Source organism: Colius striatus, chromosome 5, assembly GCF_028858725.1.
Source record: "Colius striatus isolate bColStr4 chromosome 5, bColStr4.1.hap1, whole genome shotgun sequence".
Classification (NCBI taxonomy): domain Eukaryota; kingdom Metazoa; phylum Chordata; class Aves; order Coliiformes; family Coliidae; genus Colius; species Colius striatus.
In genome coordinates this window covers 25,197,653-25,224,233 of record NC_084763.1, presented here as the reverse complement: position 1 = coordinate 25,224,233, position 26,581 = coordinate 25,197,653, and the positions used below count along the sequence as shown (strand labels likewise).

The window sequence follows — 26,581 nt, the reverse complement described above, 5'->3', positions numbered from 1 at the left end:
ATAGGGACGTCACTGGGAATTAACAGCCACAGCAGTGGCGTCCCAGCTTCCCCGGGAGTTCCTAGTTGGGACCCCGATAGTGAACGTTTCCAGGAAGGGCTATTAAGCCTGCAGTTATGTATCATCCTCCCAGTCCCTACGCAGTCTGCCTCACTCCTCCGCAACGCTGTGCGGCTCTCCCCGTCGGCCTGCCGGCGGTCCTGCAAGCCAAGACCCCGCGGCCAGGCCTCGTTGCCCCGAGTGAGGGGCAACCGCAGTCCCTTGCCGCTGCCGCAGCCCCTCACGGGCGGGGTGGCGGGCAGGAGCCACCCCGCAGCGCGCATGCGGCCCAGCCGCACACGGGAGGCTGCGCTGCGGCAGCGCTCGCGGCCGGCACAGCGCGGGGCGGGGCGGGGCAGGAGGGGCGCGGTCTCGGGTGGCGCGTCGTGTCGTGGCGCGTCACGTCGCGAGGTGGGCGGAAGAGGAGCGAGCGGCGCTTGTCAGCCGGGTGTAGGCCGGGAGTGGAGGTAGCGCGGGGCTGCGGGGTGGGCTCTGCCGAGGGGCTGCCCCGTTCTCCTGAGGCGCTGTGCCGGGTGGCGTGGGGAAGAACGGTGCCTCTCGGCTGGGGAGGGGGCGAGGAAAGGCCTCTAGCTGGGCGGGGGTGGCGTGAGGGTGGCGGAGGCCCGGCAGTCCTTGATGGGGGATGGAGCATCCCGCTGTGTGTGGGGGGGCGGTGGAGGAGAGGCGCCAGGCTCGGACGGGGTTGGCCAGGGGGAGCTGCGCAGCGTGCGAGGAGGGGAGCTGCATGGCTACGACCTGGCTGCAGCTGACAGACAAACACAGATTTTCACTTGGCTTGAGCGCTCCGTGTAGTTCTGCCTCCCAGGGCTGGCCACTGCTTCGACACAGGTTTATTTTTCCTTCTGGCTTCGGCCATCGTTCTGCGCTGCCGCCGGCTTTTGTGCAGCGTCCAGCTCTCTCTCTTTCCACCTTGCCCAAGTTTGTCCTTCCGCAGCGAGTGCTGCTGGGCTGCGGGAGCGCTGGGTGCTGCCTGCAGGTCGGTGCCCTTCCTGCCCGGCTGGCTCTTGCTAGCGGTGACCTCGCGGGGTTTTCAAGTGGCAGTGGGAGCGTTCCTGCAGACCCCTCTGACGAGTGCTTGGGTGCAGTCTGTTCTGCTGCCCGCCGCGGCCAAGTGCGCCCTTCGGCTGAATAACAGTGTTCCGAGGCTGTGATACAATGTCCTTGGATGGTGAGGAAGCAGTGAAGGAAACGAGGCATTTCTGGTTTCCATCCTGATTTGCAGTGGTCTTCCTGTCATAAACTATGACTGCAGTGACTTGATTGATATTTTTCTTGTACTGTAAGACCTAACTTTCAAATGGGCAAAGAATGCTTACAGTGATGTGATGGTATTTAGAAGGAAGAAAAAAAATGTTTATTTAATCCATATTTAAGCAAAACCAGGATTCTTAATAACGTTAGATTGAAGTGATCTTCTGGCACTAACAAGTCTGCATTAAAAAAAAAAAAAAGGACAAAACATTTGTTTTAATTTTAGGAGATTGTAAGTTATGAAACTTCCTGACAGCAAGAGTTGTAGAATAATGCTTCCTTTTCACAATATAATAAAATGGCTTTTATATGTAACATCTGGTGATGTTTTAACTACATTTTAAATCTTCTATTAAATTTATTTCTGTAAATATTTATAATGTGCTATTATCGCTACCTTATTAGCTGCGTTAATCATTCATTATTAATAAACTTTCTTTTGAGTTTCCTAATCTAACATGGCAGCATGCTGTAAATTATCTTTCATGTATCTTGTCATCTAAAAGATACTGACAACTAAAATGGAGTGTAATTTCTGTGTTCCACAAAGAAAAGCAGAGGGACTTTTTGTGCTGTCCTGTGATGTGATGTGAAGTTTCTTTAGTGCAATTCAGATCAAGTTAACAACTGCTTTTTTGTTGTTTTGGAGTTTTTGTTGTTTTACCCTCTCAGTGGGTGAATTGAGGGGGAGGGGAACAACAACAATTTTTCACTGTAAAAGGTGAGATTTGTAGAAATTGTGACTTTTTTAGCAGAACTTTGAGAATATGAACATGCTGAACTTAGTAGCTAATCATGACTGTGATTTGTTCTGAATGTAAATTTGGCTGCAGTGACCATGACATGGTTCATGAGATCTGGATCCTGCATGGCAGAAGCAGGGCAGTAAGTAAGATTGCAACCCTGGACTTCAGGAGAGCTGACTTTGTCCTCTTTAAAGACCTACTTGGAGGAGTCTCTCTGGGGTAGGAGTTTATAAGGTAGGACCTAAGAGAGCTGGTTAATTTTCAAGCACTACTTCCTCCATGTCCAAGACTAGTATATCCCCACAAGGGAAAATTCAGGTAAAGCGGCCTGCATGGATGAGCAAGAGGCTCCTGTAAAAAACTCAAACGGAAGAAGGAAGTTTATGGAATGGGAAAAAGAACCTGGCCACTTGAGAGGAGTAAAGGAATGCTGTCAGAGTATGCAGGGATGAAACAAGGAAGGCTAAAGCCTCTTGGAATTGAATCTGGCAAGGAATGTGAAAGACAACAAGAGATTCTTCAAGTACATCAGCAGCAAAAGGAAGTCTAGGGAAAATGTGAAACTGCTGTTGAACAAAGCATGTGGCGTGGTGATGCAGGATACAGAGAAGGTGGAGCTACTGAGTGTCTTCTTTGCTTCAGTCTTTACTGCTAAGGCCAGCTCTCAGGAAGCTCAGTCTGGAGAATAGAGAGAAAGTCTGGAGGAAGGAAGACCCTTGGTTGAGGAGGATTGGGTTAGGGATCAGCTAGGCAAGCTGGACAGTCACAGACTCATAGGTCCTGATGGGATGCACCCATGAGTGCTGATGGAGCTGGCTGATGGTTGTTGCTAAGCCACTCTTCATCATTTTTGAATGATCATGGAGCACAAGCAAGGTGCCTGAGGACTGGAGAAAGGCCAGTGTCACTCCAGTCTTGAAAAACGGCAAGATAGAGGATCCAAGAAACTACAGACCAGTCAGCCTCACCTCCATCCCTGGAAATGTGATGGAGCAGCTCATTCTGGATGTCATCTCTAAGCACATGAAGGAAAAGATGGTTATCAGGGGGAGTCAACATAGACTTAGCAAGGGGAAATCCTGCTTGATCAACCTGATAGCCTTCTATGAGGGCGTGACTGGCTGGCTAGATGAGGGGAGAGTGGTGGATGTAATCTACCTTGACTTCAGCAAGGTTTTGACACTGTCTCCTATAACATCCTCATTGGAAAGCTCAGGCAGTGTGGCTTGGAAGGATGGACAGTGAGATGGATCGAGAGCTGGCTGAATAACAGAGCCCAGAGGGTGGTGATCAATGGCACAGAATCGAGTTGAAGGCCTGTGGCCAGTGGAGTTCCACAGGGATCGGTTCTGGGGCCAGTCTTGTTCAACATCTTCATCAACGACCTGGATGAAGGGACAGAGTGTACCCTCAGCAAGTTGGCTGATGACACCAAACTGGGAGGACTGGCTGATTCCCCAGAAGGCTGTGTTGCCATTCAGCAGGATCTCGACCAACTTGAGAGTTGGGTAGAGAGGAACCTCATGAGGTTCAACAAGGACAAGTGCAGAGTCCTGCATCTGGGAAGGAGCAACCCCATGCACCAGTACAGGCTGGGGATTGAGCTACAGCAGCTCTGCAGAGAGAGACCTGAGAGTGCTGGTTGATAATAAACTGAACATGAGCCAGCAATGTGCCCTCGTAGCCAAGAAGGCCAATGGCATCCTGGGGTGCTGTGGCCAGCAGGTCAAGGGAGGTTCTCCCCGTCTACTCTGCCCTGGTGAGAGGCCTCATCTGGAGTCCTATGTCCAGTTCTGGACTCCTCAGTTCAAGAGTGACAGGGAACTTCTAAAGAGAGTCCAATGGAGGGCTACCAAGATGATGAAGCAACTGGAACATCATCTCTCTTACAAGGAAAGACTGAGTGACCTGGGGTTGTTCAGGCTCTAGAAGACTGAGGAGGTACCATGTCAGTGTAAACATTGATAAATACCAAGAGTGGATGTTGAGAGGATGGAGTGAGTCTCTTTTCTGTAGCGCCCAGTGATAAGACAAGAGGTAACAGGCACAAACTGGAACACAGGAAGTTCCACTGGAACGTGAAGAAAACTTCTTTCCTGTGAGGGAGAGGGAGCCCTGGCACAGGCTGCCCAGAGAGGTTGTGAAGTCTTTTTCTCTTGAGGTTTTCCAAATCCACCTGGACGTCTTCCTGTGTAACCTCATCAAAGTGAACTTGCTGTAGCAGTGGGTTGGATTAGATGATCTCTAGAGGTTTCATCCAACTGTGGTCCACCCCTATCATTCTGTCATTCTGTATAATATGTGTTTATTTTGAGCAAATGTCGAGAGTTGCTATTTCACTCATGAGAATGTCAAAGAAAGGAGACAATATGAAGATAATATATAAGTAGCATGTTGTTATAGTGTCAGAAGAGGAGCGATTGCAGTTTTAGATCAAATGTGGAAATTTATTGCTACCTTTGTTCCCATTTTGACTGCTGGGCATACCCATGTGTATAAAGCCTAAATTATTCTGGCCTCTTTTTGTTATGTGTTACAATATATAATTGTTTAATAATTCATTTCAGGTACTTGAGAACTCCAGAGGATTTAAGCAATTATTCTGGAATTCTTCTGGCCTGCTAAGCAGGTCTTTTTTCTAAAGCTTTTATTTGGAAATAAAGCTACTTTTTTTTTTTTTTAAGCTTTTGTAGTTTCTGCTTTTAGAGGCTCCTTTTTGGCTTTTTGCTTCTTGAAGGAGGCACTTGTTATTAGCTCATCACGGATTGTAATTTATCTTGGGGATTAGATGTCATTTAACTGCTAAAAGTAAAATGTTTCCTTTAGAGTTTGTGATCACTTGTACCTTTTCCAGGAACAGCTGAAAGCACTAGTTCTTGCATCTTGCCCAAAGTGTAAGAAAGATAAATGCATGCTGTCAGCTTAAATTGTCAGCTATGTAGTCAACATGTCTAAGGACTAGTGAGTGACAAAAATAGCCATTAAATTGCTTCCAGTAGCTGTGAAAAATCTGTGGAGCTCAGTCATTCAAATGAATGTGTTTTGTGCTGGTACAAGTTTACTGCTAAAATGTACTTTATATAGTATTTGTAATTTGACATCATCTTTCACCTGTGATTGAAAACTTTTACCAATAGGTGGGCTGGGTTTCCTCAATTGAGCATTATTAATAGACTCCTAAACTTTCTTTTATGATTGTCAACTTTACAAAAAATTGTGTTACCATTTGGCTAAGTAATTTAAAAGATTGATTTTGGATTGCTCAGAACTAAAGGGGTGCTTTGCCTATGTAAAATGGGGCCTCAACTAGGGGCCTAGACATGAGGACTGAAAACTTAAACCACTGAAATTCATCTCTTTAGTAATAACAAAGTAATTAAGAGGCTACCATGACATAAATAATACAGTTAAATTTCTGGGTAATTTCTACTTAATTTTAACAATAAAATATTTTGCAGTGCACACCACTGTGGTGCCCCTGGGAGGCAGTGAGAATCTGTTTGTGTGGATGGTGCACCGTATATACATGAATGGCCAGGTCTGCAGTGGCAATCTCTCAGCTGTTGCAGCCATCACTTTATCCACTGCCACCCCTCTTCCTTTTAGTTCTGTTTAAAATGCTCAGCTAAAATCGCTGTCTTCGCAGTAGCCCACATTGTGATCTTGTAGGTTTGGCTCTCTCTAAAACTAGCTAAAATTGGCTAAATGTTGGAATCCCAGGGGCTTTGGAAAGAGTGGTGGAAACACAGCTATGAAATTTCACAAGGGAGTGGAGGTACTAGTTAGGACTTAGCGAGGATGTTGTTGATGTAGCCTAGTGTTCAACTGCAATGAAAAAATTCCTGCAGTCATATTAGGAAATGAGAAGCCAGCCAAGAAGGTATCTCATGCTCTGTATAACTGTGATTCTTTCAATCAAAGGCCTTACTGTGACCTGAACAGCAGCAATAAAGTATAAAGAAAAATATAAAGTCTTCCAGATGTAATGAAGCTGAGATGTAATTTTTTTTTTCCTAAGAAGCTGGTACAGAGATGGAGAAATGTTTTGAGGCCCAGATGGACCCAGTGAGAGGAGAGGAACTTCAGCAAGTGTAATATACCATCTTCACTGATACCTGCTTTCTTTAATTTTCTTTACAACCCTTGCCAAGTCATTTGCCCTCTCAAAATCTTGAATCTTGGCTGACTGCCCACAGGCAAGGAACCAAGTTTTTTTTTTTTTTAAATAGATGGTTTATTTTAAAAGCATTCACTGACAGTAGTAGGCAAAATAATCGGAGTGGGATGCTTGGGGAAAAAAAAAGCCAGGATACTTTTAACATACCAGAAAGTACCTAAGCAGACTTTTTTGACATAGCACACACAAATTCCTGGAAGAAATGCAAGTAGGACTACATACATTCAAAATAGAAGTTTTGGTGACTTGTTTCTAAAATACTGAAATACAAAAAGTAATGTGGTGTTCAGGCATTCAGATGCTTTTATACCAGAGCCACTGTAAAACTTGATGAGGGATTTTGAAGTCTAAAGCAATATGGTTTTGCTTTCACCTCAAAGTCAGGCTACTAATTGTGCGCTGTTCTAAGTTGCCTGTAGGAGGTAATACTGTTCCTGGTTGAAGATATATTTAAGGTAGTCCCAGTAGCTTGTCAGCAGTGACATCATCTGTCTGCTTTGTGAGCTGTGACTTTTCTTATCCCAGCTATCCTTTGTCTGCGGCACTGCTGAAGAATAAGTATTCTTTGTAGTTATCCTTTTTTGCTGTTTCCTTAAAGGTCACCTCTTTCTATGATTTTACATGAAATATCTGTTAAAAGGATTGCCCAAAACCAGATAGCAATAAGGTAAAAGGATAACTTTTTTTTTCCCCCCAATGTTCCTTGGTAATTGCAAGTCTAGGGCATGAAGAGGCAGGGAATGGAGGAACGTGCTGTTGGAGAAGGTATAAACATACATGACCTGGAAAAGACACCAAGCACTCGGCAGATTCTTTTGGCAGTGCATTACAAAAGTGGTACAGAAATGCTAAAACTTGCAGCCCAGCAGCTCTCATAGGGCAACCTTTTGATTTTTTGGCCAGAAATACACCTTCTTGCCCATTCTTAAGATGGCAGTGTGTTGTATAGTGCCGTTATTTTCACTTGAACCTTGCAGGTATTAATTCTCTCTTCTATGGAATGATCTATGATGCAGTCTCAAGAGACCCTCAAGTCTCATCAGCATGAAGGCATTGCATTTTGATAGACTCTGTTGTGTCAGGCATTGCTGAGGTTTTGTCAGTGGTATATTCTTTTTTCCCTCACTGCTGGTGACATTTTTCTGTTGACCAAAGTTTACAGCAACAATAATAGGAATACTTAACATGCTGAGAGTTGATCTTGTCAAAAGACAGCTCGAACATGGTTTCATTTTTGTGGGCACACACGTCACTGTCAATTATTTACTTCCAAGTAGAATATTCTGCTCTTTTATGTCACTATACAGCTCTCTGAGTGAACCTCATTAATGAATCTAGGAGTCAAAGGAAAATGTTGGGTCTGCAAAAGTCACTAGTATGGATGTGGGCAAAGGTTTTAGTGGCATCTTTTAAGAACTCATGTACTTTTCAAAGTATGAGGAATGTGATTCTTCCTTGGGGATCAGTTTTAGATATGAATTACATAGGTAAGATGATTTGTTGAAGGGGTTTGTGTTACACCTAGGGACAGAACTGAAGTTGCTGTGTTTTGGCAGGAATGTCCTGGGTGACAGGATATACTTAGCTTTTTTGGGCACCTGTTTATCAGCTGCATCCCATGCAGATTTTTCTCCTATTGCCAAACCAATAGCCATGTAAGACTGCAAATTACCAGAATACAGACATTTTAATTGTGTTCCAAAGGTCTCAGCATGTAGCTCCTGGGCTTCTAGGTGCTTATTTCATTGTCCCTGTCTTCAGAGATTAATTGGTCAGTGAATATGTTCTGTGCTTTTTTTGTGTGTGTCAGTCATTCTTTAGACATCCCATTTTCATTGCTGCACAGCCACTGTGCCGATAGGTTTCCAGATAACGCAGAACTAGCTCGTCTGCGCTCAGAATGGTCAACATAGCATCTGTCATCTGAGTAACTCTGATGTGATGCTTGAAATCTTCTCTTGGAAAATCATGGAAAAAAGATTTTGGAGGTCACAGGTAAATGGACTGGGAGGAGCACACCCTAAATAGATGCTAATAAAGGGAATCTAGTGGGATAGAACTGATAGAACTGGGTAGTATTTCCATATATTCTGTAACAACCTGTGATTTTTGTCTTCCTGAAACATTTGTTAGCTGTTGCAGTGAGGTATCAACATGCCTGCTACTGCACAGTTCATTGATACAGTACCCTCACTTCACTGAAGATGTTTGCTGCTGTGAAATAGAAATTTCTTGTATTAGACATAATTTTAGTATCTTAATTTTAAATCCTTAATAATTTCATAAACTCGTTACATTGCCACTGAGATTGTAATTGTAATAAATTTTGTACTTTACAACTACTTAATAGCAATTATTGTCAGCTTTTATTTGTACTGTCCTAATTTCTGTCTGGTGTTTCAAGATTTTTTTTCCCCTTCCTTTGTCTATAGTTGGATGCACTTATCTATGATTATATCCAGTATTTGTAAAATATTTTTTTTCAGTCTGTCTTGGTAGATCGGTTCTTTTGTTTATGCAGTTAATAATTGGTCAGAAACCCGAAGTTGCTTTTGAATTCACTGTGCCATGCTGTTGTTGATTGTAATTGGGCAATAAGGCACAGGTAAGTATTATGGTAGTAATAGATTGAGTAAAATTCCTATTTACCAAGGCTAGTTTCTTAATATAATGATTCATTAGAAACCTATATAGGTCTCTAGGACATCACTGAAGAACTACTGCCTCAGTATTTGGCATTCCATCTTTCAAAATATATAACCAAAGAGGTGACCTTATTGGACTGGATGTTAACAATACTATTTTCAGTGTATGTTTCTTCGTGTTATTCTTAAAGTCTTTTTGATCTTTGAATGGAATGGGTTTCTCAGGCTTTAGTTTTCTTTGTTCTTCGCTTTCTGTTGACTCTATTTTGTTAGTGTTTTGCTGAAGCTGCTTACTAACAACTACCAAAAAATACCTGATGTGTCTACTGCTTTCTTTTTCTCTTCCAAATCATCATCTCAGTCTGTCCCTTACATTTTTCAAAATGAGAAGGTACACACTGACTCTGCAGCAGCATCTTAAATTTGCTCTGCTGTTGCTCATAACGACTTCTAGTGGTTTAGGAAGGATGGGATTGCTCAGGCAGGCTAGATGACAAATCTGTAACAGTCTTTCATGAGCTGACGAACAGAACTGACAGTGCTGTAAGGTGCAGGATGTGGATATGCTTTGTTTTCCTGCAGTTGTTTCGAAGGGTATGTGAGGTGTTCCTTTGCCTTAGAGATCAGGGCTTTTTGTTGTTGTTGTACATGAATGTATTCTCTGGGGTTTGCTGGGAATAGGTAAAGCAGAATCTGAGGAAGACTTTTCAACAACATTCAAGTATGATGTTTTGTAAGTATGGTCTTATTTCCCCAGAGAGTGGTAAATATTCAAACTGATGTCCAGTACTACTGTTTAATTAAGCAGCAACAAAGATACTAGAACTTTGTTTTATTATGGAACATACAATGGATTTTCCGTTGCTTTTTCTTTGGCCCTTGTGCCTTTTGTTTCGTGCACTAAAAAATATAATTTATATATGACTGATGTTGCAACACAGCTCAGAGCATAAAGACAGGATTTTATTTTGGAGATGATGAGTGCTTTAGTTCTTTGCTTTCATTGCCAGATATATGTCAGTGTTTGTTGAGGTGTCTCTGTACAATGTTAAACCGGCAGTGGCATGTTAGACAAACAGCAGTGGCAACAGTCAAGAAAACCAAGCTTCCTATGTCTGTGAAAGGCAAACCTAGTCTGAGATCCTCTGTTCAGGAATTGCTTGTAGTTCCAAGTGCTAATGTTGCCCCTGGCGTGGGCTTGCCATTTTCTGAATGATTTAGATACACAAGCTGATTTTAAAGAACTTTGAAAAATTGCCACTTGAATCAGTCACTTCAGGCTGCTTGTTGAAAGGGTTAGCCAGAAGATACTCTCTTCTCATGGATTCTTGGATTGCCATTTTGCCTGCACAGTCAAGTCAGGAGTTTTGTTTGGGGAGTGGTGTGTGTGTTTAGATTTTGGTTGGTTGTTTTTTTGTGTGTGGGTTTGATTTGTTTTTCGTTTTTTCGTTTTCCTCCTTGGATTTTCAAATTTTGACCATTTTGTACTTCTTATTTTTATGCTTGTCTTCCTTTTGTCTCAGTCTCTATGATTAGGGATGGTGTGAATTCCAAGAAGGTATAACTCTGATGTGGTTTTTTTCCTCTTGCTCTCTGCAGTGATTTAACTTCTTTTGCTGTAAAAGCCCTAGCCGTTCAGCTGCAGCTGGGAGGGTGGTAAACTGGCCCTTTTTTCCCTACTGACAAATCACATGGGTATAAGCTTGCTTTTTCTTTTTTTTTTGCTTTTTCTTTTTTTTTTTTGGTCACTCTACACTGTGTAGTCTTGGAAGGGTCTTGCAGGGAGCATGTTATGGGTCACTAGAAGTCCACGTTTCAGGGGAGGCAAAGATGAGAGCAAATCTCCAGAACTTTGAAATTACACTAGAATTCATTAAGGGGGAATGACCTGTAAAAATACATATAAGTGACAAGTACAAATAGTCCCCGTATTTTTTGGTATGCCTTACTCCTAATTCCTTTGCACAGTGTCAGTATTTGGATGTTATGCCATTTGCCCAGCAGGTTAAGTCCTTTAGTTTCAGTAGTCAGTATGTGCACTGTGAATCAAATATACATGGCAAAGACCCAGTCTGCAATTCCTACTGCTCCTTGGCGATAGTTTATTCAATATGTTCCTCTTGGCTAGGGCTCTTATCCTGGCTTGTGGTCTTATTTACAGCGTGATGTCAGTTATTTCCACTCCAAAGCTCTATAGTGATACTGTCTAAATGCTTCAGGATGAGATATGGCTGGAGAACTGTGGAGAGATGAACGTAATTTAAATTTTGCATGAGCTGTTGCTTTCAGGCTTTTTTTTTTTCCCAAATAATATAAAATGTAGACTTTGGGGAGTAAGGGTTGAAACTTGTGGTTTCTCCTTGAGAGACACTATTTGGTCTTCTGAGCCATCATGTGAATACCTTATTCCTGGACCTCATATGTAAATATTTTCCATCATATTTTATACTATTCAGGGATTATGTAGATGCATAATGATGTAGGTGCAGTTTATGCTTTAAAGTCTGAGCGCAAAGCCATGGATTTGGCAGAGGGAAAAGAAGTTTTGGTTAGCTCATATTAGGGAGGATCTGTTTCAGGAAATCTTTTACCATACAATTTCAAATATTCATGCTGATACTGTAGAATACAAGTTTCTATCATTTTTTCTGGTATGTACTTAAGACAAATTGTTGTCTTAAAACCATTTTTTGGGGAATAAGCACATTCTTTGAAGAAAGTACATCCTACTGAATTTACAGCAGGATTTCAAATAGCTGGATATTGGGTATCTGTCCATTTGCACAGTCATATCCCACAGTTAATCTGAAGTAAAAACTATGTACACCGAACAGTAAGACTTTATGTACTGGCAGTTACTATACTTGTTGCTTTCCAGCAGCTTTGGTGTCCGAGTCTTAATATTGCCGCTGCCTTGGGTTGATCATTTTCAGAATAATTCAGATATGCATGATGATTTTAGAGCCTGAATCAGTGTATTGGCCTGCCCTTTGAGAGGATCATCTGAAGAGTGAAGGGTAAGCGACAAGCACGACTCAGAATCCTGGTGGCAGTGGCACTTATGTTTGCAGCCACTGGCATATGACCAGTTGAACTGGTCTGCAGAGGGGATGAAAAATAGAATGGAGGCATGGAGTTAAGTTTAGATGAGTGCTTAGCAGGATAAGAAATTTGGTCTTAATGTTCTGATAGAAAAAGAGGCCTAAGCACTACCATAGAAAGTTTGGTGGGGAACTCTATTAAATGTGTAACTTCAGTCTGAAAAGCACTCATGTCAAGTAATGTGTGGGGAAGAATAGTGAATAACAGGGAAAACATAACTATTATGTGAAGTGAGTAGCTTTATCCAGATATGTTAAGTAATACAAAATGTCTCTTAATAAAGTATTGAATAGAATCACAGAATCATAGAATGGTAGGGTTGGAAGGGACCTTTAGAGACCATCTAGTCCAACTCCCCTGCAGAAGTAGCTCCACCTAGATCAGGTTGCACAGGAACAGGTCCAGGCGGGTCTTACCTCCAAGGAAGGAGACTCCACACTCTCCCTGGGCAGCCTGTGCCACTGCTCCATCACCCTCACAGCGAAATAGTTTTTTCTCATATTTAAGTGGAACTTTTTGTGTTCCAGCCTCCTCCCATTACCCCTTGTCCTGTTGCTAGCTACTATAGAAAAAAGAGATGTCCCAACCTCCTGACACCCACCCTTTAGATATTTGTAAATGTTAATAAGATCTCCTCTCAGTCTCCTCCTCTCCAGACTAAATAGCCCCAGTTCCCACAGCTTTTCCTCATATGAAAGATGTTCCACTCCTCTGATTGTCTTGGTGGCCCAGTGCTGGACTCTCTCCAGAAGTTCTCTGTCCCTTTCAGGGGTGGCTGAAATATGTGATATACACATGTAAAGATACTGAAAAGGTTGGATTTGTTTGAGGGGGGAAATTAAGAAGAGAATGATACATATGTTAACACATGCATCTATACATATATGATGAACCTCGAACATCCGTTGTCACTGTCTTATAACACAAGAAGAGGGACACATTTCAGTGAGATTATTACCAAGTCTTTTTAAAAAGTATGTTGAAATCAGTTATTGGATATTCAAATGTATGCATTTATAATAAAATTGAAATGGAATCTATTTTTCTCCCTAACAATTACTTCAATTTAGGTTTAAAAATGTATTTCTGTTTTAAAATAATGTGGCTTGAAGCCCTCAACTTAAACCACTCCACGTGAAAATCAAAGTCTCTTTAGCCCTGTACTTTGTTCTGCTTAATTTCCTCCCCAACCCCCCTACAGAGCTGGCTGAAGATGACTCTCTCATATTGCTTCAAACTGTTGGGACATCTGCTATTTCATTGCTGAAGCTTTCCTACTGTTTGTTTTTCTCCTGAAGCCTTAATCCACTGAAGGATCAGAGTTGGCTGCTATGGTAAGACTTTTTTAAAGTGATAGTGAAGTGCTAAAAGTAAGTGCAATGTGCCTGTTCATTCTGGTTTTTTTTTTTTTCTTTATTAATAAGACGCCCCCCCCCCCCCCCCCAAATTAAGATCTTAATGTTGTACAAAAGCAGATGACAATGCCTAACTTTGAACTAACTAACCAACCCAAATCTTTGTTCTGCATGTTACCTCTTTATGCTTGCACTGTGCTTCTAAGTGAGGAATAAGAATCAAGTGAATAAATTCACAAGATCTTTCTCTTTTGTGTAGATATTTGTGTGTCACTCATCAAAATGTCGCATAATATATGTTTTACAAGTCTCTTCTAGGTATTGCATTTTGTTTGAATTACATTTCGACTTGCAAATTACAGTATTTAAAATAGTTAAGGTGATTTGTAGAAGCATAGATGTTTTGATTTTTTGAGAGTAAAAATAATAATAATAAACAACCTTGTAAACAAGTGAGATGGAAAGACAACTGCACCTCTAAGCAGATAGAATTGATAGGTTACACAGTAGTACTGCATTTGGCAGCTGATACTTGTCCTTTATCTCAAAAACTGAAGCAGTTTTGAATAACCAAGAAATATTTTATAAATTTCAGGAATCAAGACAAAATAAAACATGAGAAGATGTATTCAAGATGATCCAGACAGAAGACTTTTCACTTCACAGAAATTTGGTTTTGTTTAACACGTAATCTAATTTAACAAAGCAAAGTTCAATTACTTATCTTGAAATTAAGACACACCTGTGGCCTTCATCAGAAATGTTTCTAACTTTTTCAAGAAAAAATATGTCCCAGAAACTGAGTATGTTTTTACTAGTTTTTGGAATCATTTGGGGTTTGATGTTGCTACGCTACACTTTTCAGTATCCACGACGCCAAAGTAGTGCTGAGTTGCGTGGACAGATACTAGATCTGAGTAAAAGATACGTCAAAGCACTGGCAGAAGAAAACAAGAATTTAATGAATGGCGGTGGTGGAGCTTCTATGGCAGGATATGGTAAGAGAGGAAAAAACTCATACTAGTTATTAAAATACTTTTTTTCCCCCTGAAAACTGTGAAGTTATACTGTTTTTAAAGTAACATATACTGCTCTTGAACAGAAAAACCTTTCTGTATTAGCCAGTTTGATTTTAATTTATTCACTGAAGTTGAAGTGCGGAATCAAACTTGAGACATGAGATTGTTTTCCAGAAATTTTTTAGGTATCTTCAAGTATATGACTAGAGTTATTTACAGGATTAACAGAAACATTGTGATCTTTCTGAATCTTAAGATATTGAGGAATAAGCACATCCTTGATTTGAGGATGAAGTTTTAAGACTGTCAGTTCATTCTTCATGTGCTCATTATTAACTTTCTGCTTTTATTTCTTTAATTTTCTTCTTTAAGTAGTAAAAAAGCAGTGGAAAGAAACATACTGGTTGAGTTTGCAATCTCGAGACTGCAAGGCAATTTCGAATTTATTAGAATTTCCTGTTGCTTTAGAAGTAGCCATTAGAGACAAGGTCTCTTGTCTCTAGAGCTTTGGTACTGGCTACATTATATCTGTCTGATTTACTTGTTAACTTGATGAGTTTGTGGCCAGTATTGACTGTTTTCTGAAATACAGAAAAGATGGGTTTGAGACCTTTTAAGCAAAGCTGTTTAAAAGTCTTAATAATTTTAACTCTTTGGTCCCTCATAGATTCTCTTGAAGGAAGGCTGCAGTGAGGCCTAGTTAATCCCTTATGATTAAGTTTGGAGAAACTACCCGTGTTCTGTGAGAAAGGAAAAAGTGTGTCTGTGAAAATAAGGCTAGTGCAAGGCTTACAAAGAAATATTTAAAAATGATAGTATCTGTAAAGATGTTCTGGAATCTCCTTCCTGGTTGGTCTTCAAGACCCGCCTGGACATGTTCCTGTGCAACCTGATCTAGGTGGAGCTGCTTCTGCAGGGGGGGTTGGACTAGATGATCTCTAAAGGTCCCTTCCAACCCCTACCATTCTGTAATTCTATGATATTAATGTACTTTGATCCTCCTTTTAAGGAATGCTTAAAATGATGGGCTCTACCAGTTTTAGGATGCCCTTTATAGGCACTTTGGTAAGAGTACAAACAGCAAAATGTATGTAAACTGTTTTTTGCTGCTGCTCAGGATTAAGGTGGCAAGTCTGTGATGACAGGATGAAGAGAAAGTAACCCAAGTGGAGGACAGTATCAAACTGTCATAGCATTTAATTCTTTCATTCAATAAGTTACTAGTAGAGACTACTTGTTCTCTTCTTTCTGCTTTTCTCCCTGCTTCCCTCTCCCCCCTTTTTAGTCTTCAGAGATTTCCTGGTTTTGCTGTGTAATTACTTTTCCATGTAATTTGTTTTAAAAAACTCCTGTGTACTGCAGCTTCCTACTGCTATATAACACTTACATCGTTTTTGCAAATGAGATTTGCCTTCTGAGGTTTTGTCTGACGTTTAATTAAAAAGTTAAGTCAGCTCTTGAGCTACGTGCTGATGGTCAGACTTACAACTTGAGTAGGCAATTCTTTCCCTCAGACCACTGAGCCCAGAATGGTACTACTGAGTATGGGACCCACAGTGTGTCACTGACAGCAGATCCTGCCCTGCCTCGAACCATAAAACAATTTTTAAAGTTGGATTTGGTTTGGTTTTGGTTTTTTTGGGCTTATTGGGGTTTGTGTTTAGGGTTTTTTTTTTTTTTGTCCCAAGATAACATTGCTACACAAGAACTAGTTAATTTTAGAGGGAGGGACTGACTGAAGATTTTTTTTTTTCTAATTTACTAGTAGTGTTTAATCTTATCTGTGTTACTGCTCTTTTTTCACTTCCATGCCTGCATTTTTCTCAATTTTTCTGGTTAAGAACTGATCAGGGGCTGGATGGAGTCTGTGTGTGCCTATGTGTGTTGGGAGGTTTTTAACACTTTGTAAAATCTGGTAGGTTTTTTCATCTTTTCCAAGCCTGAGCAAAGACAGTGATACGAACATTGATGACAGCATAATTAGCTTTTGTTGGAAGGTTGTTACCATCTTTGTGTTCCAGAACATAGGAATTTTTTTTTACTGTCCTTTCTTTTGTTTTTCAAGCAATACAGGCCTTAAATAGATGGATTTTTTTTTCTTCTACTTTATAGCTTGTGTAAGTGATAAGCAGTTTTTCTGTGGGATACATCTGTTATTTGGAGAAAGGTAACAAGAACCACTTTTTTTAATGTTGCAAAGTATTTAAATATATTCTGCTGCTGTCCAAGGCTAAGAGATTTCGTAGTTGGGTATTCTAGTGCTGTTGTCTGGAAAAAAATTTGGAATATGGCCTTTGAACAGTCATTAGTGTAATGCTCCAGCTAGCGGTTTTCCTTTTGTACTTGAATAGTTAATTGGCTTCCTTCACAGGGCACTATTATGGGGGGGGGGGGGGTATCTTCTTTGCCTAAAGTAACAAAGAAGTGGAATTAAAGAAGATATCAAGCAGCTATTTAATTCTATACTTTTATGCTAATCTGGACTCTTTCCCAAAAAGTTTGGGAGGAAGGATAGCAAGTCTTAAGATGAGAATATGTTGAAATAGCAGTTCTTATCCACACATAGTAAACAATAGGTTCTAATTGCCTTTTTCCATTATCTTCAGCTGATCTTAAGAGAACAATTGCTGTTCTTCTCGATGACATCTTACAACGCCTTGTGAAATTGGAAAACAAAGTTGATTACATCGTTGTGAATGCTTCAGCAACAAATACCACTAATGGAACTAGCAATCAGGCGCCAGTAACTTCAAATAAACGTGTCAAAACAGCAAGTAACATTAGATAGCAAACAGGGCCACTTCGTGTTGCTACATCTATGATAAGTAATATTTAACATAAGCTTTTTATTTCTGGCTAGGGCAAAGCAGTAGTTGACTCTAAAAGAAACGTAAACAATTCTGTTACACAATGTGCTGGATCTATAGAGGCATAACTTATGTGCATAGGTTCTCAAAGCATTATTTCATTGCCTTTGAGCAGTACTTCTGAAGTGATCTTTGTTGTCTTTAAAGATGATTTCTTATTATGATTTGTTGTAGTATGCCATCAGATAATAACAATAAATGGAAAGCAGTGGAGCACTTGTAGGTAGGTTTCTAAATATATTTATTTAAGTTTAAATATAATATGCCTTTTGGATAGGTGAGCAGTATTGTAGCTTATTCATGTTTTGCATTCAGCTGAGGTAACTGAGGAAAATGCATTGTTAAACAGATGCTAAAAAATGTGTATACTTATATTTTGTTACTCATTTACTAAAAAAAATATTAAATCAAGGATAGCATTGGCAGTAGTATTTTGAAATTGTGACCCAAAGAATGTCTTTATTTGCACTATCTGTCAGAGTAGCTAGAGCGAATTTACTGTATATTTAAGAAAAATAATTATAATAGGAAAACATCCTAGGTAGTAACACTGTCCAGGTACATCTTTGTACTGGAGTTGGGGCAGTTAGATTATCAAAAGCAAATCATAATCTGTGATATCTTTAGATGATTGTTTCTTACAAAGCTATTTAAGTGTATGTATTTTTAATTGCAGATAAAATTATTTAAGTGATGGAATTAAGTTTTAGATACATGAATCTTGTTTATTCATTGCTATTTCTTTTTAACTTTTTTTGTACCTTGCAATTTGTGATGGGTATAGCACACCTTCTCCCTGAATTGCTTTTTTGATCAGGAAGAAAAGCAATGAAGGGAAATAAGGCATCTCAGCATTTAAGAGAGATATATGTACTAAGGATGTCTTACCATGGAATATTTGAGAGCTAAGGTAATATTTGCCTTATGTCTAAATTCACTTTACAGCAAAGTAAATTGCAGTGCAGATCCACTGTATTTCAAAATGTTACTTAAGTCATATTAAAGAGAAAGTGCCACTGAGCCTCTTTTTTTAAAATGTCCTGGATGTTTGGGAAAAGAGGGAGAGTATGTGCAGAAACTCTTGCCAAGTCTCCTGTGAGTGGGTTGGTTTTGTTTTTTTTCTTTGGTAGGGGGTGGTTCTAATCCCATATTAAGGTAGAAAAAACATCAGTAAAACCAGAAATGTTGGATGATATACCGTCCAAACTTATATGGGTTTTCTTCTGTTTCCTTGATAATATTCCAGACTTTTACAAAGGAAAAATAGACTTAAAATTGCGGTTAGTATACAGACAGGTTTTTTTTCCTGTCACACTGTGTATAAATGTGTACTTGCTTCAATGCAGAAAGAGAAAAATAAATTTTTAATTGTACTTGAAAGGCTCCCGGGTTTGATTTTGTTTTTCTTTTTCCTTCCTACAATTTTGTCCTTCTTGCTACATGTGCTGTAGGTGTTTATGGACTGGGGAATGGTACATCTCTGAATTTCAGTAGCAGCCTATCTGGTTGTTGTAGGAGTTTCTAATAAGGCTTCTCCCACTAAGTCATGAGGTTTAGACTGGACTCCCTTCTGCTTTCTGAACTCCTTCAAAGAGGAGTCTGGGTGTAGCTGGACCCACACTGAGCCCCGCACCATAATGCAGAGTTTGGACTCCAGGTTCTGGCACAGTCGGTTTATTACAGCTCCAGCTGGAGTCCCTCTTTCAAGTGTGGTCCCCAACCAAGGTTATTTTTCCCTGACAATCCAAGTGCCCCTCCAGTCTTGTGAGGACTTGGTCCAATAGCAATATTTGAGTCTGCAGTCTTCTTGTTCCTTTCTCTATCTCAAGCTGGTTTCTGTTCTATCTCTGAAGTCAGTTTCTGTTCCTGTCTCAGAAGTTACAAGTTTTAATGCAGATTTTAAATCATTGTAGCTTATCTGTGCTTAGGTGTCATCAGTGTTACCAGTCTTTTAACTTCAGGTCGGACAATTATCTCCTACTTCTTCATCTTCTTTTCTTAGCACCAGATGACTCCCAGTGCATTGTCACCCTGAAGTTTGTGGCCTCAGCTGTCATATTTGTTCAGCTTTAGCAAGTTTCAATGCATCCTGCTTTTGCACAATTAATTCTAATATTTTACAATCAAGTTACTTTAATTGCCAACACTGGTATTCTTCCTGGTTGATTACTGAGTTCTTTTGCTCTTGAAATTCTAATTCACTGAAACTTTCCTCAGGTTAGAGGTGTGGGGAGAAATAAGAAGAAAATGACTAGTTTAGGTCTTTAATGGTGACAACTTTACTCTTTAAGAGTGAAGATAGATGCATAACTTCTTTTGAATCGACAAGTCTCTTGACGATGTGAAGGTAGGTTTTCATATTGGTCTATCTGTACTTTTTATTCCCTGAGTACTTGAGTGGTATCAACCAAAACTGGTGGGTGGTGTCCCTTTCTGCCATAAACAGTAATATGAGTAGGGTTTGTGTCTTTATGTAAAGTGACTTCTTCCCCTTTTTCTTGTAAGGGTATGTGAAGTCTTAAAGTTATTGAAGATTGTTAAACAAGTGTTAAGAAAAGTTACAAGGTGAATACTTGTCACTATGTGCACACACAGCTTGTTTTATGCAGAGATTTTGGAACTAATACACTAACTTAGGAGCAGTTATGAACTCCTCATAGTAATTCGTGGTGCCATTAGCAAATAGTTGCTTTTTGCTCATGTTTCAGTAGTACAATGTCTTTGCAAGTACAATTTACTTTGCAAGTAAATATAGGGAGAACTGTGAGCTACCTACATCTTATGGCACAAATGTTCCATTCATGAATATTGATGAAACACTTGTTTATCAAGAAGTAGGTTGAAAATACTCTAGTAGTATCCTACATGGAACTTCACATGAAACCAGCACTATAAGAGGTTGATAGAGCAACACATCAGTGTCTGTGATACATCTTTCCCCTCTTTTCGTGGACAGCCTTGTTCTGTGCTGTATGGCCATGCCTTGTCTCTGACTTGTACTATCCTCTCACCAACTATCTAGCAGAGGACTATTTTAATGATTTCTTTGCTCCAGCATTGCAGAGCGTGTAAGTTGAACTTCAGCGTTTTTGCCAAGATGAGTGGCAAAACTGAACTTCCAGTGTGGACTAGCGAAAAGAGGGTAAGGGAAGGATAAGGAGTGGCTCTCAACTACCTTTTCAAGCAAGAGCAGCAAGAAAACGTCTACATAGTCTATCCTGCATCTTCCTTTAATACAATATTTTGAGAAGTGTGGCAGCCCTGCAGTGGCAGGAGGTTATGTTAACAACCCAAGGACTTGTGAAGAAGCAGCAACAGAAAGCCTGTCACCCCAGGTCCAAAATGTTTGGTAGTATCACAGCATTTGTCTGTGTTGCCAAACAAAAAAATGATGCAGCTATGTATTTCCCATTTCAGGTGACATCACTCCTCCCAAAGTGAATTGCTTCAAATTTTGTGAAATACAGAATCTCCTTAAGGTTAGTCGGTTCTTAGGCTGCATTGAGTTCCTTTTATTTTTTTTTCCTTTTTCTTTAGAGGGCAAAGTGGCATATAACCTCCTTTATATAAAGAACGAGTGGCATATAACCTCACTTATATTAAGAACTCCTGACAGTGGTGGTGTTTGGTTTAAATCTTTAAATCTTTTGGTAAATTACGATACTTGAGTTTTGACAGCTGTAATTTGCTTCATGACTGTTTACCAGCTGATTTCACTAGGTAATTGGTAGTACTTCTGTGCTTGTGAATGATTGTTTAATGTAGGTAGCAAAAAATGTTAAAGATTCACTCCCAAACAAAAGTTATAATGAAGAAAAATGGAAAGAAAAACACGATTGCTGTCTAAACAGCTAGAAGCACCACGGGTCTTAATACAACGCAATTCCACAAGTAACTGGTATCTTAGGGAAGACTATCTTGATTCTCTAGTTCTTTCTGTTGCTGTCCTCATATAAATGAATAATTTTTTTTAATCTCACCATAGGGAGCTTAATGTAATTAAAACACCCAAGCATCATCTCACAATTGTGTGTGAAGAACTGCTGAGCGGTTCCACATTAAAAAAACCCTTTGGGATGAGTGGATGGACAGATAGACAGGTATTTCAATGAAATGCTTTGAAGATGGCTCTTAATAAGCTGCTTACCCACTGTTGGGCTCACAGAAATTTGCAGATCTGTTTTTAATGTAATAATGTTAAAAAAAGAAACATGGTACGAGGATGTGGAGGTTCTTGTCATCAGTGTGGTGTAACATCAGTGTCATTGTCATCCAGTAACGTGCTTAACATACTGCACAGTTTTCTGGTTTTCCAGGTAACTGCTGAATACTTGTTTTTCGTTAACATAGTCATTTAAAGAAGCTGGCTAGATAGTCTAAATTGTAATTGAAAAGATCTGCTAATGCAAAGGTTTGCAGACCGCATCATGTCTGTGATGTGTGCAAGTTGCCTAAGTGACCAAGTGCTTCCTGTGCAGGTATGTTATTCCGAGAGTAATCACTGCTGTGAGAATGCAGAAGAAGAGTAAATTTGGGAACCTCTACAAGAAATTTGTTTAGAAAAATGACTACGTAAAACTTTTCAGTTTATTATGCTTTCTTAAAAACATTTTAGAAAATACTTCCTCAAAATACTCAAGTTAGTGGAATGAGCTAAATATCTAGAACAATTTTAATAGGTGTGGTTTTGTAAAAGTCATGTCTATTGAAATTTACAATCCAAATATAATCTTGCCTGGGATTGTGTCCTTTCATTAGTTTGTGCTTCACAAAACAACACTGTCTGCTATCTATCTGTGAGGTTCAATTTAATGTATTTGACAGTATGCAAAATACTTCTTCAAAGGCACGAGTGAAATGGGAGACCTCATAGCAGCTAAAAAGGTCAACTAGACTTCTGTGATGTTTCTCCTGTGGAATATAGTGTTACTGAATTGATATTTCACTAAATCTCAGTTTGTCTGGGGTGATGAACACATGCCTTTGTACCTGTTTAAAAATATCATTTGAGTTATTAAAATGAGGTCCAAGTTGAAGAAAAAACCTTCAATTACATACATACATGGAATCACATCACTTAGGCACCAGTGGCATGACATGCTACTGAATTATCTTATCTCTAAGTGATCTTAATTACTACAAATTTCCAAATTATGTTTGTCAGTACCTCCAGCAAAAACCTTTGTGAGTTTGCATATGAACTTGCATATTCCCTGTGGCATTCATCAGCTTACTCTGTTCAGTAGATGTCTAATCATGTTCTGTTTCTCTGATAGCAAAACCAAAGAGAAACTTGATGACATTTTTAAATGCCTGTAAACTAGAGCTAGTAATATGTAAACTAATTTTTATTGTACCATAAACTATGCCTATGGTTAGAAGCTTATAAATGGTTTGGGTCGGAAAGGACTTTAAAGACCATCTAGTGGAAGGTGCCCCTGCCATGGGCAGGGACACCTTCTGCTAGACCAGGTTGCTCAAAGGCCTATCCAGTCTGACCTTGAACACATCCACAGGTGGGGCATCCACAGCTTCCCTGAGCAACCTGTGCCAGGGCCTCACTAGCTTCATAGGGAAGAACTTTCTTACACTAAATCTAAACCTCCCCTCTTTCAGTTTAAAGCAATTACCTCTTGTCCTATCACTACATGCACTCTCCCATGTTCTTGTAGGCCTCCTTTAGGTACTGGATGCTGCTGTAAGATCCACCTGGGGCTCTCTCCAGGATGAACCACCCCAACTCTGTCAGCCTGTCTGTATAGGAGAGGTTCTCCTGCCCCCTGATCATCTCTGTGGCCGCCTTCTGGACCTGCTCCAACAGGTCCATGTCCTTATCTCAGGGGCCCCAGAGCTGAATGCAGTACTGGCGGGGTCTCACAAAAATGTAGTAGAGGGGGAAGACTCACTTCCCTTGACCTGCTGACCATACCTGTTTTGTTGCAGCCCAAGGATGTGGTTGGCTTTCTGGGCTGCAAGTGCATGTTGCCAGTTCATATTCAGTTTTTCACCACCAATACACCCAAATCCTTCTCCGATGGACTGTTATTTGTGCTTGGGATTGCCTTGGCTCATGTGCAGGACCCTTGCACTTAGCCTTGTTGATCTTTGTGAAGTTTGCATGGGTCCACCTTTCCAGTCTGTCATAGTCCCTCTGGATGACATCCTTTCCCTCCAGTGTGTTAATTATGGAAAAAAGTGATGGGACAACATTTTTTTCTGTAGTATCCAGCGACAGGACTAGGGGTAATGGACATAAGCTGGAACACAAAAAGTTTCACTTAAACACAAGGAAAAATTTCTTCACTGTAAAGGTGATGGAGCACTGGAACAGGCTGCCCAGAGAAAGGTGTGGAGTCTCCTTCTCTGGAGGTTTTCCCAACCTCCCTGGATGCATTCCTGTGTGACGTGATTGAGGTGAACCTACTTTAGCAGCAGGGTTGGACTAGATGATCTCTAGCAGTCCCTTCCAACCCTAACGATTCTGTGATGATTCTATGACTGCATCACGCAGCTGAGCATTCAACTTGTTGAGGGTGCACTCATCCCACTGTCCTGATAAGGAGGTTAAACAACACTGATCCCAGGACTGACCCATGAGGAACCCCACTTGTCACTGGTTTCCTCCTGGACATTGAGCTGTTGACCACCACTCCTTGAGTGCAGCCATCCAGCCAATTCCTTATCCACCCAGTGATCCACAGTAAGTAATGACTGCTTGCATTTGCTTTCAAGTATTTCACAATACTAATAACAAACGTGTACAAAGGAAACAATTTGATGGAAACCTTTTCCATTATCCTTTACACCACTTCAATTCTCACTTTCAGAATAGGTAGAGATAGCCATTGACCACATGCATGACTACTTCAAAATTATGACCTGAGATTTAAAATATTAAAATGTTTATTTCTAAATTGTTTATTCTTGTATTAATAAAGTGTCTGTTTTCAATTTGCATAGGTATTTGACTGAGATTAATTTTAAAACACTTATCAAACTTGTAAGGATTTAAAAAAATGTAAAGGGTTACACATTTTATTGTTAACAGAGGGTGTTGAGAGAGACTGTCAACACCCTCTGCAGCATTAAGCTGTTGCCTTTGTGTAGGCAGCACCTTGGGTCTCACAGAGCTGTACTGTGAGTGAGTGTCCATATGTTCAACCCACTTTGATGTGTTCGGGTATCTTGGGCCAGTAGCATCCGTATGCTACATCACAGCCACGGGAGGTAAAATGCCATCTGGGTTTCTGTTGCTTTTACTTACCTTGTGGCATGGCCTCTTTACAGTAGCAGGCTTTTTAATTTTTTTCCTGCTATTTAAAATTATTCAATAGCTTACCATGAAAAATCTGGTTTGATTCAGTTGTTAATGAATTTTCTTTTGGATGTCCGTTAACAATCTCTTAGAAGGGATGGGAGACGGGAGCATTTTTTCTGAATCCAAAATACTTGTGCTATGACAGTAAGCCAGGGGATGCTTGAAGTATCTTTATTAGCTAAGAACTCAGTCTATTTACTAAAAAGTCTTCAACCTTTTATACCTGTTCCCAGGTAAGTTGATGAGCAAAACTTTGGATCCAAGCAGATGTTGGGGTGCTAATAAGCTGACGTGTGTCTCTTGCAGAGACCACTTGCTGTGATCAATTCTGGGAATAAATCCTCAATTTTTTTAAGATGAGAGGTAGTTTATGAGATAGGTGTTCCACAAAAAGTTGCTTCTACTCTCTATACCTTCACACCGTTTCACATAATGTGACACTGAAGTACAATATAGACTAAGATTTGTAGGCCTCACCAAAAGCTGCCTGGTTTGCAAACTCTTCTCTCCAAACCCAAACTGTATTTTAGAGGACCGTTTTTAACAAAGATCTTGCACAGATGAGGTACATCAACCCATGACATAAGAGCTCTGCTCATTCTGTGTGAACAAGGCTTGTCAGAGCTGTCCCGTGATTTTATTGGCAGTGCTGGGATCTCTGGCACACAGAGATCCCAGCACTGCATATTGAAATATGCACACAGATAAGGTATCTCAAAGGTCTTCAGTTTTGTCCAGCTCCTGTGCAGCACTGTGTTCCTCAGTATGTTCCAATGCCCTGTCTACAGAGCTTCTTGTCCTGCTTTCAAAGGTCCCCTTTCCTCATCTGTTTCTTGTTTTGGTCACTGGAGGAATTTACTTTTCCCTGGAGAAGCAAGCCTGACGTTTTTGTGTCAGTTTATTTTCCTCTGCTGGCTTATTTGATGTGTTCTCTGCAGTGATGACTTGCTTCTGTATCTTTTTCTGCTTTTAAGAGGGACCTGTTGGTGTTCAGACCTCAGAGTGTCAGGATGTGTGACAGGACATGTGTGCTGTATTGCAGTGCTGGCTGCTCTGCTGAAATTTCTTACGCATGTGGCATAGACACAGGACAAATGCCCACACCATATGCCCTACCACCTCATTTAGAAACTGCTGGCAACCTGAGAGCCTCTCTGTTGTTTCATGTCTCTCTGGGGGATGTTTTGGCAAAATACTGCCTTTGTCTCTGTGAAATCTCTCTTCACCTTCTGCTTCACTGCTGGTTGCTTGCCCAGTGCAAAACAATCTGGAGATTTCCTTGAATTGCTGTACCATACTCGACAGGCACTTGACATTTTATTGTATGGAAAAAGCCTACCCTTCTGGGTCTCATTTTGACAGTCTGAGGGCTTGTACCTTATGCTAACACACAGAGCACAATTTAAATATCAATTTTGTATGGCTAAGAAAATCATACTGTACCTTTTGCTCACTATGTGACCCAAATGCTTTTATCAAGAGGAAGCAGTCAATTCACACGGTGCAGTATCAGAAATAGCAGCCTATGGTCTACTTAATACAAGCTTTAAACACATTGGATGAGTTGTTTCAACATGGTAGTGGGTTTTTGTGGCACAGGGAGAGGAACTGGGAATTGCAGGTTGCCGATCCAAGAACCATCTTCAATTACGAATGTTTCCCGAACTTGTCCTTCTTTTGTCTTGAACTATGAACAAAACATGTATTTTGTAATGGAACATATATTTTCTAAAGGAAGAGTTGCAGGCAATCAGTGACCAATCAAAAAAATATGGCTTGCCTACCTACCAGAAATGTGGTGGTCTAAGGTAAGTTCTAAATACCTGGTGTGCAAGATGCCCAAATACACACACAGAGCAGAGAGATTTTATTGCATATTTGTACAGATCGGGGTGCTAGGTGGTAATCCACAAAGCTGGTACATCCCAGCAGTGCCTCCCATGCTGTATTTATACACAAAACATAAGCATATTCTATTTTCTGATACAATTCTAACTGTATTGTTATTCCATTAGTGTTTAGAAAGTAGTCCTTCACCCTG

General features: G+C 40.3%; 1 protein-coding gene across 3 annotated transcripts; it reads left to right on the top strand.

The window, feature by feature from the left end:
* Positions 1–424: 424 nt before the first annotated feature.
* On the top strand, positions 425–18,602 carry CCDC126 (coiled-coil domain containing 126). 3 transcript variants are annotated; one of them, XM_061997319.1, is made up of 5 exons: positions 457–506; positions 11,761–11,896; positions 13,183–13,315; positions 13,932–14,334; positions 16,962–18,602. In XM_061997319.1, the coding sequence occupies exons 4-5, from the start codon at positions 14,097–14,099 to the stop codon at positions 17,141–17,143; spliced, it is 420 nt and encodes a 139-aa protein (XP_061853303.1). In that variant the 5' UTR covers positions 457–506; positions 11,761–11,896; positions 13,183–13,315; positions 13,932–14,096; the 3' UTR covers positions 17,144–18,602. The 3 variants fall into 3 exon arrangements, with proteins under 3 accessions (XP_061853304.1, XP_061853305.1, XP_061853303.1); XM_061997320.1 differs by lacking the exon at positions 11,761–11,896 and having other exon boundaries at positions 425–506; XM_061997321.1 differs by lacking the exons at positions 11,761–11,896; positions 13,183–13,315 and having other exon boundaries at positions 442–506.
* The last annotated feature ends 7,979 nt before the right edge of the window (positions 18,603–26,581 follow it).

Excerpts from the sequence above, each read along its gene's own strand:
- CCDC126 (XM_061997320.1), top strand. The coding sequence starts at position 14,097 with ATGTTTCTAACTTTTTCAAGAAAAAATATGTCCCAGAAACTGAGTATG. Across the intron at positions 14,335-16,961 it reads AGCTTCTATGGCAGGATATG|CTGATCTTAAGAGAACAATT; the intron begins GTAAGAGAGGAA and ends CATTATCTTCAG.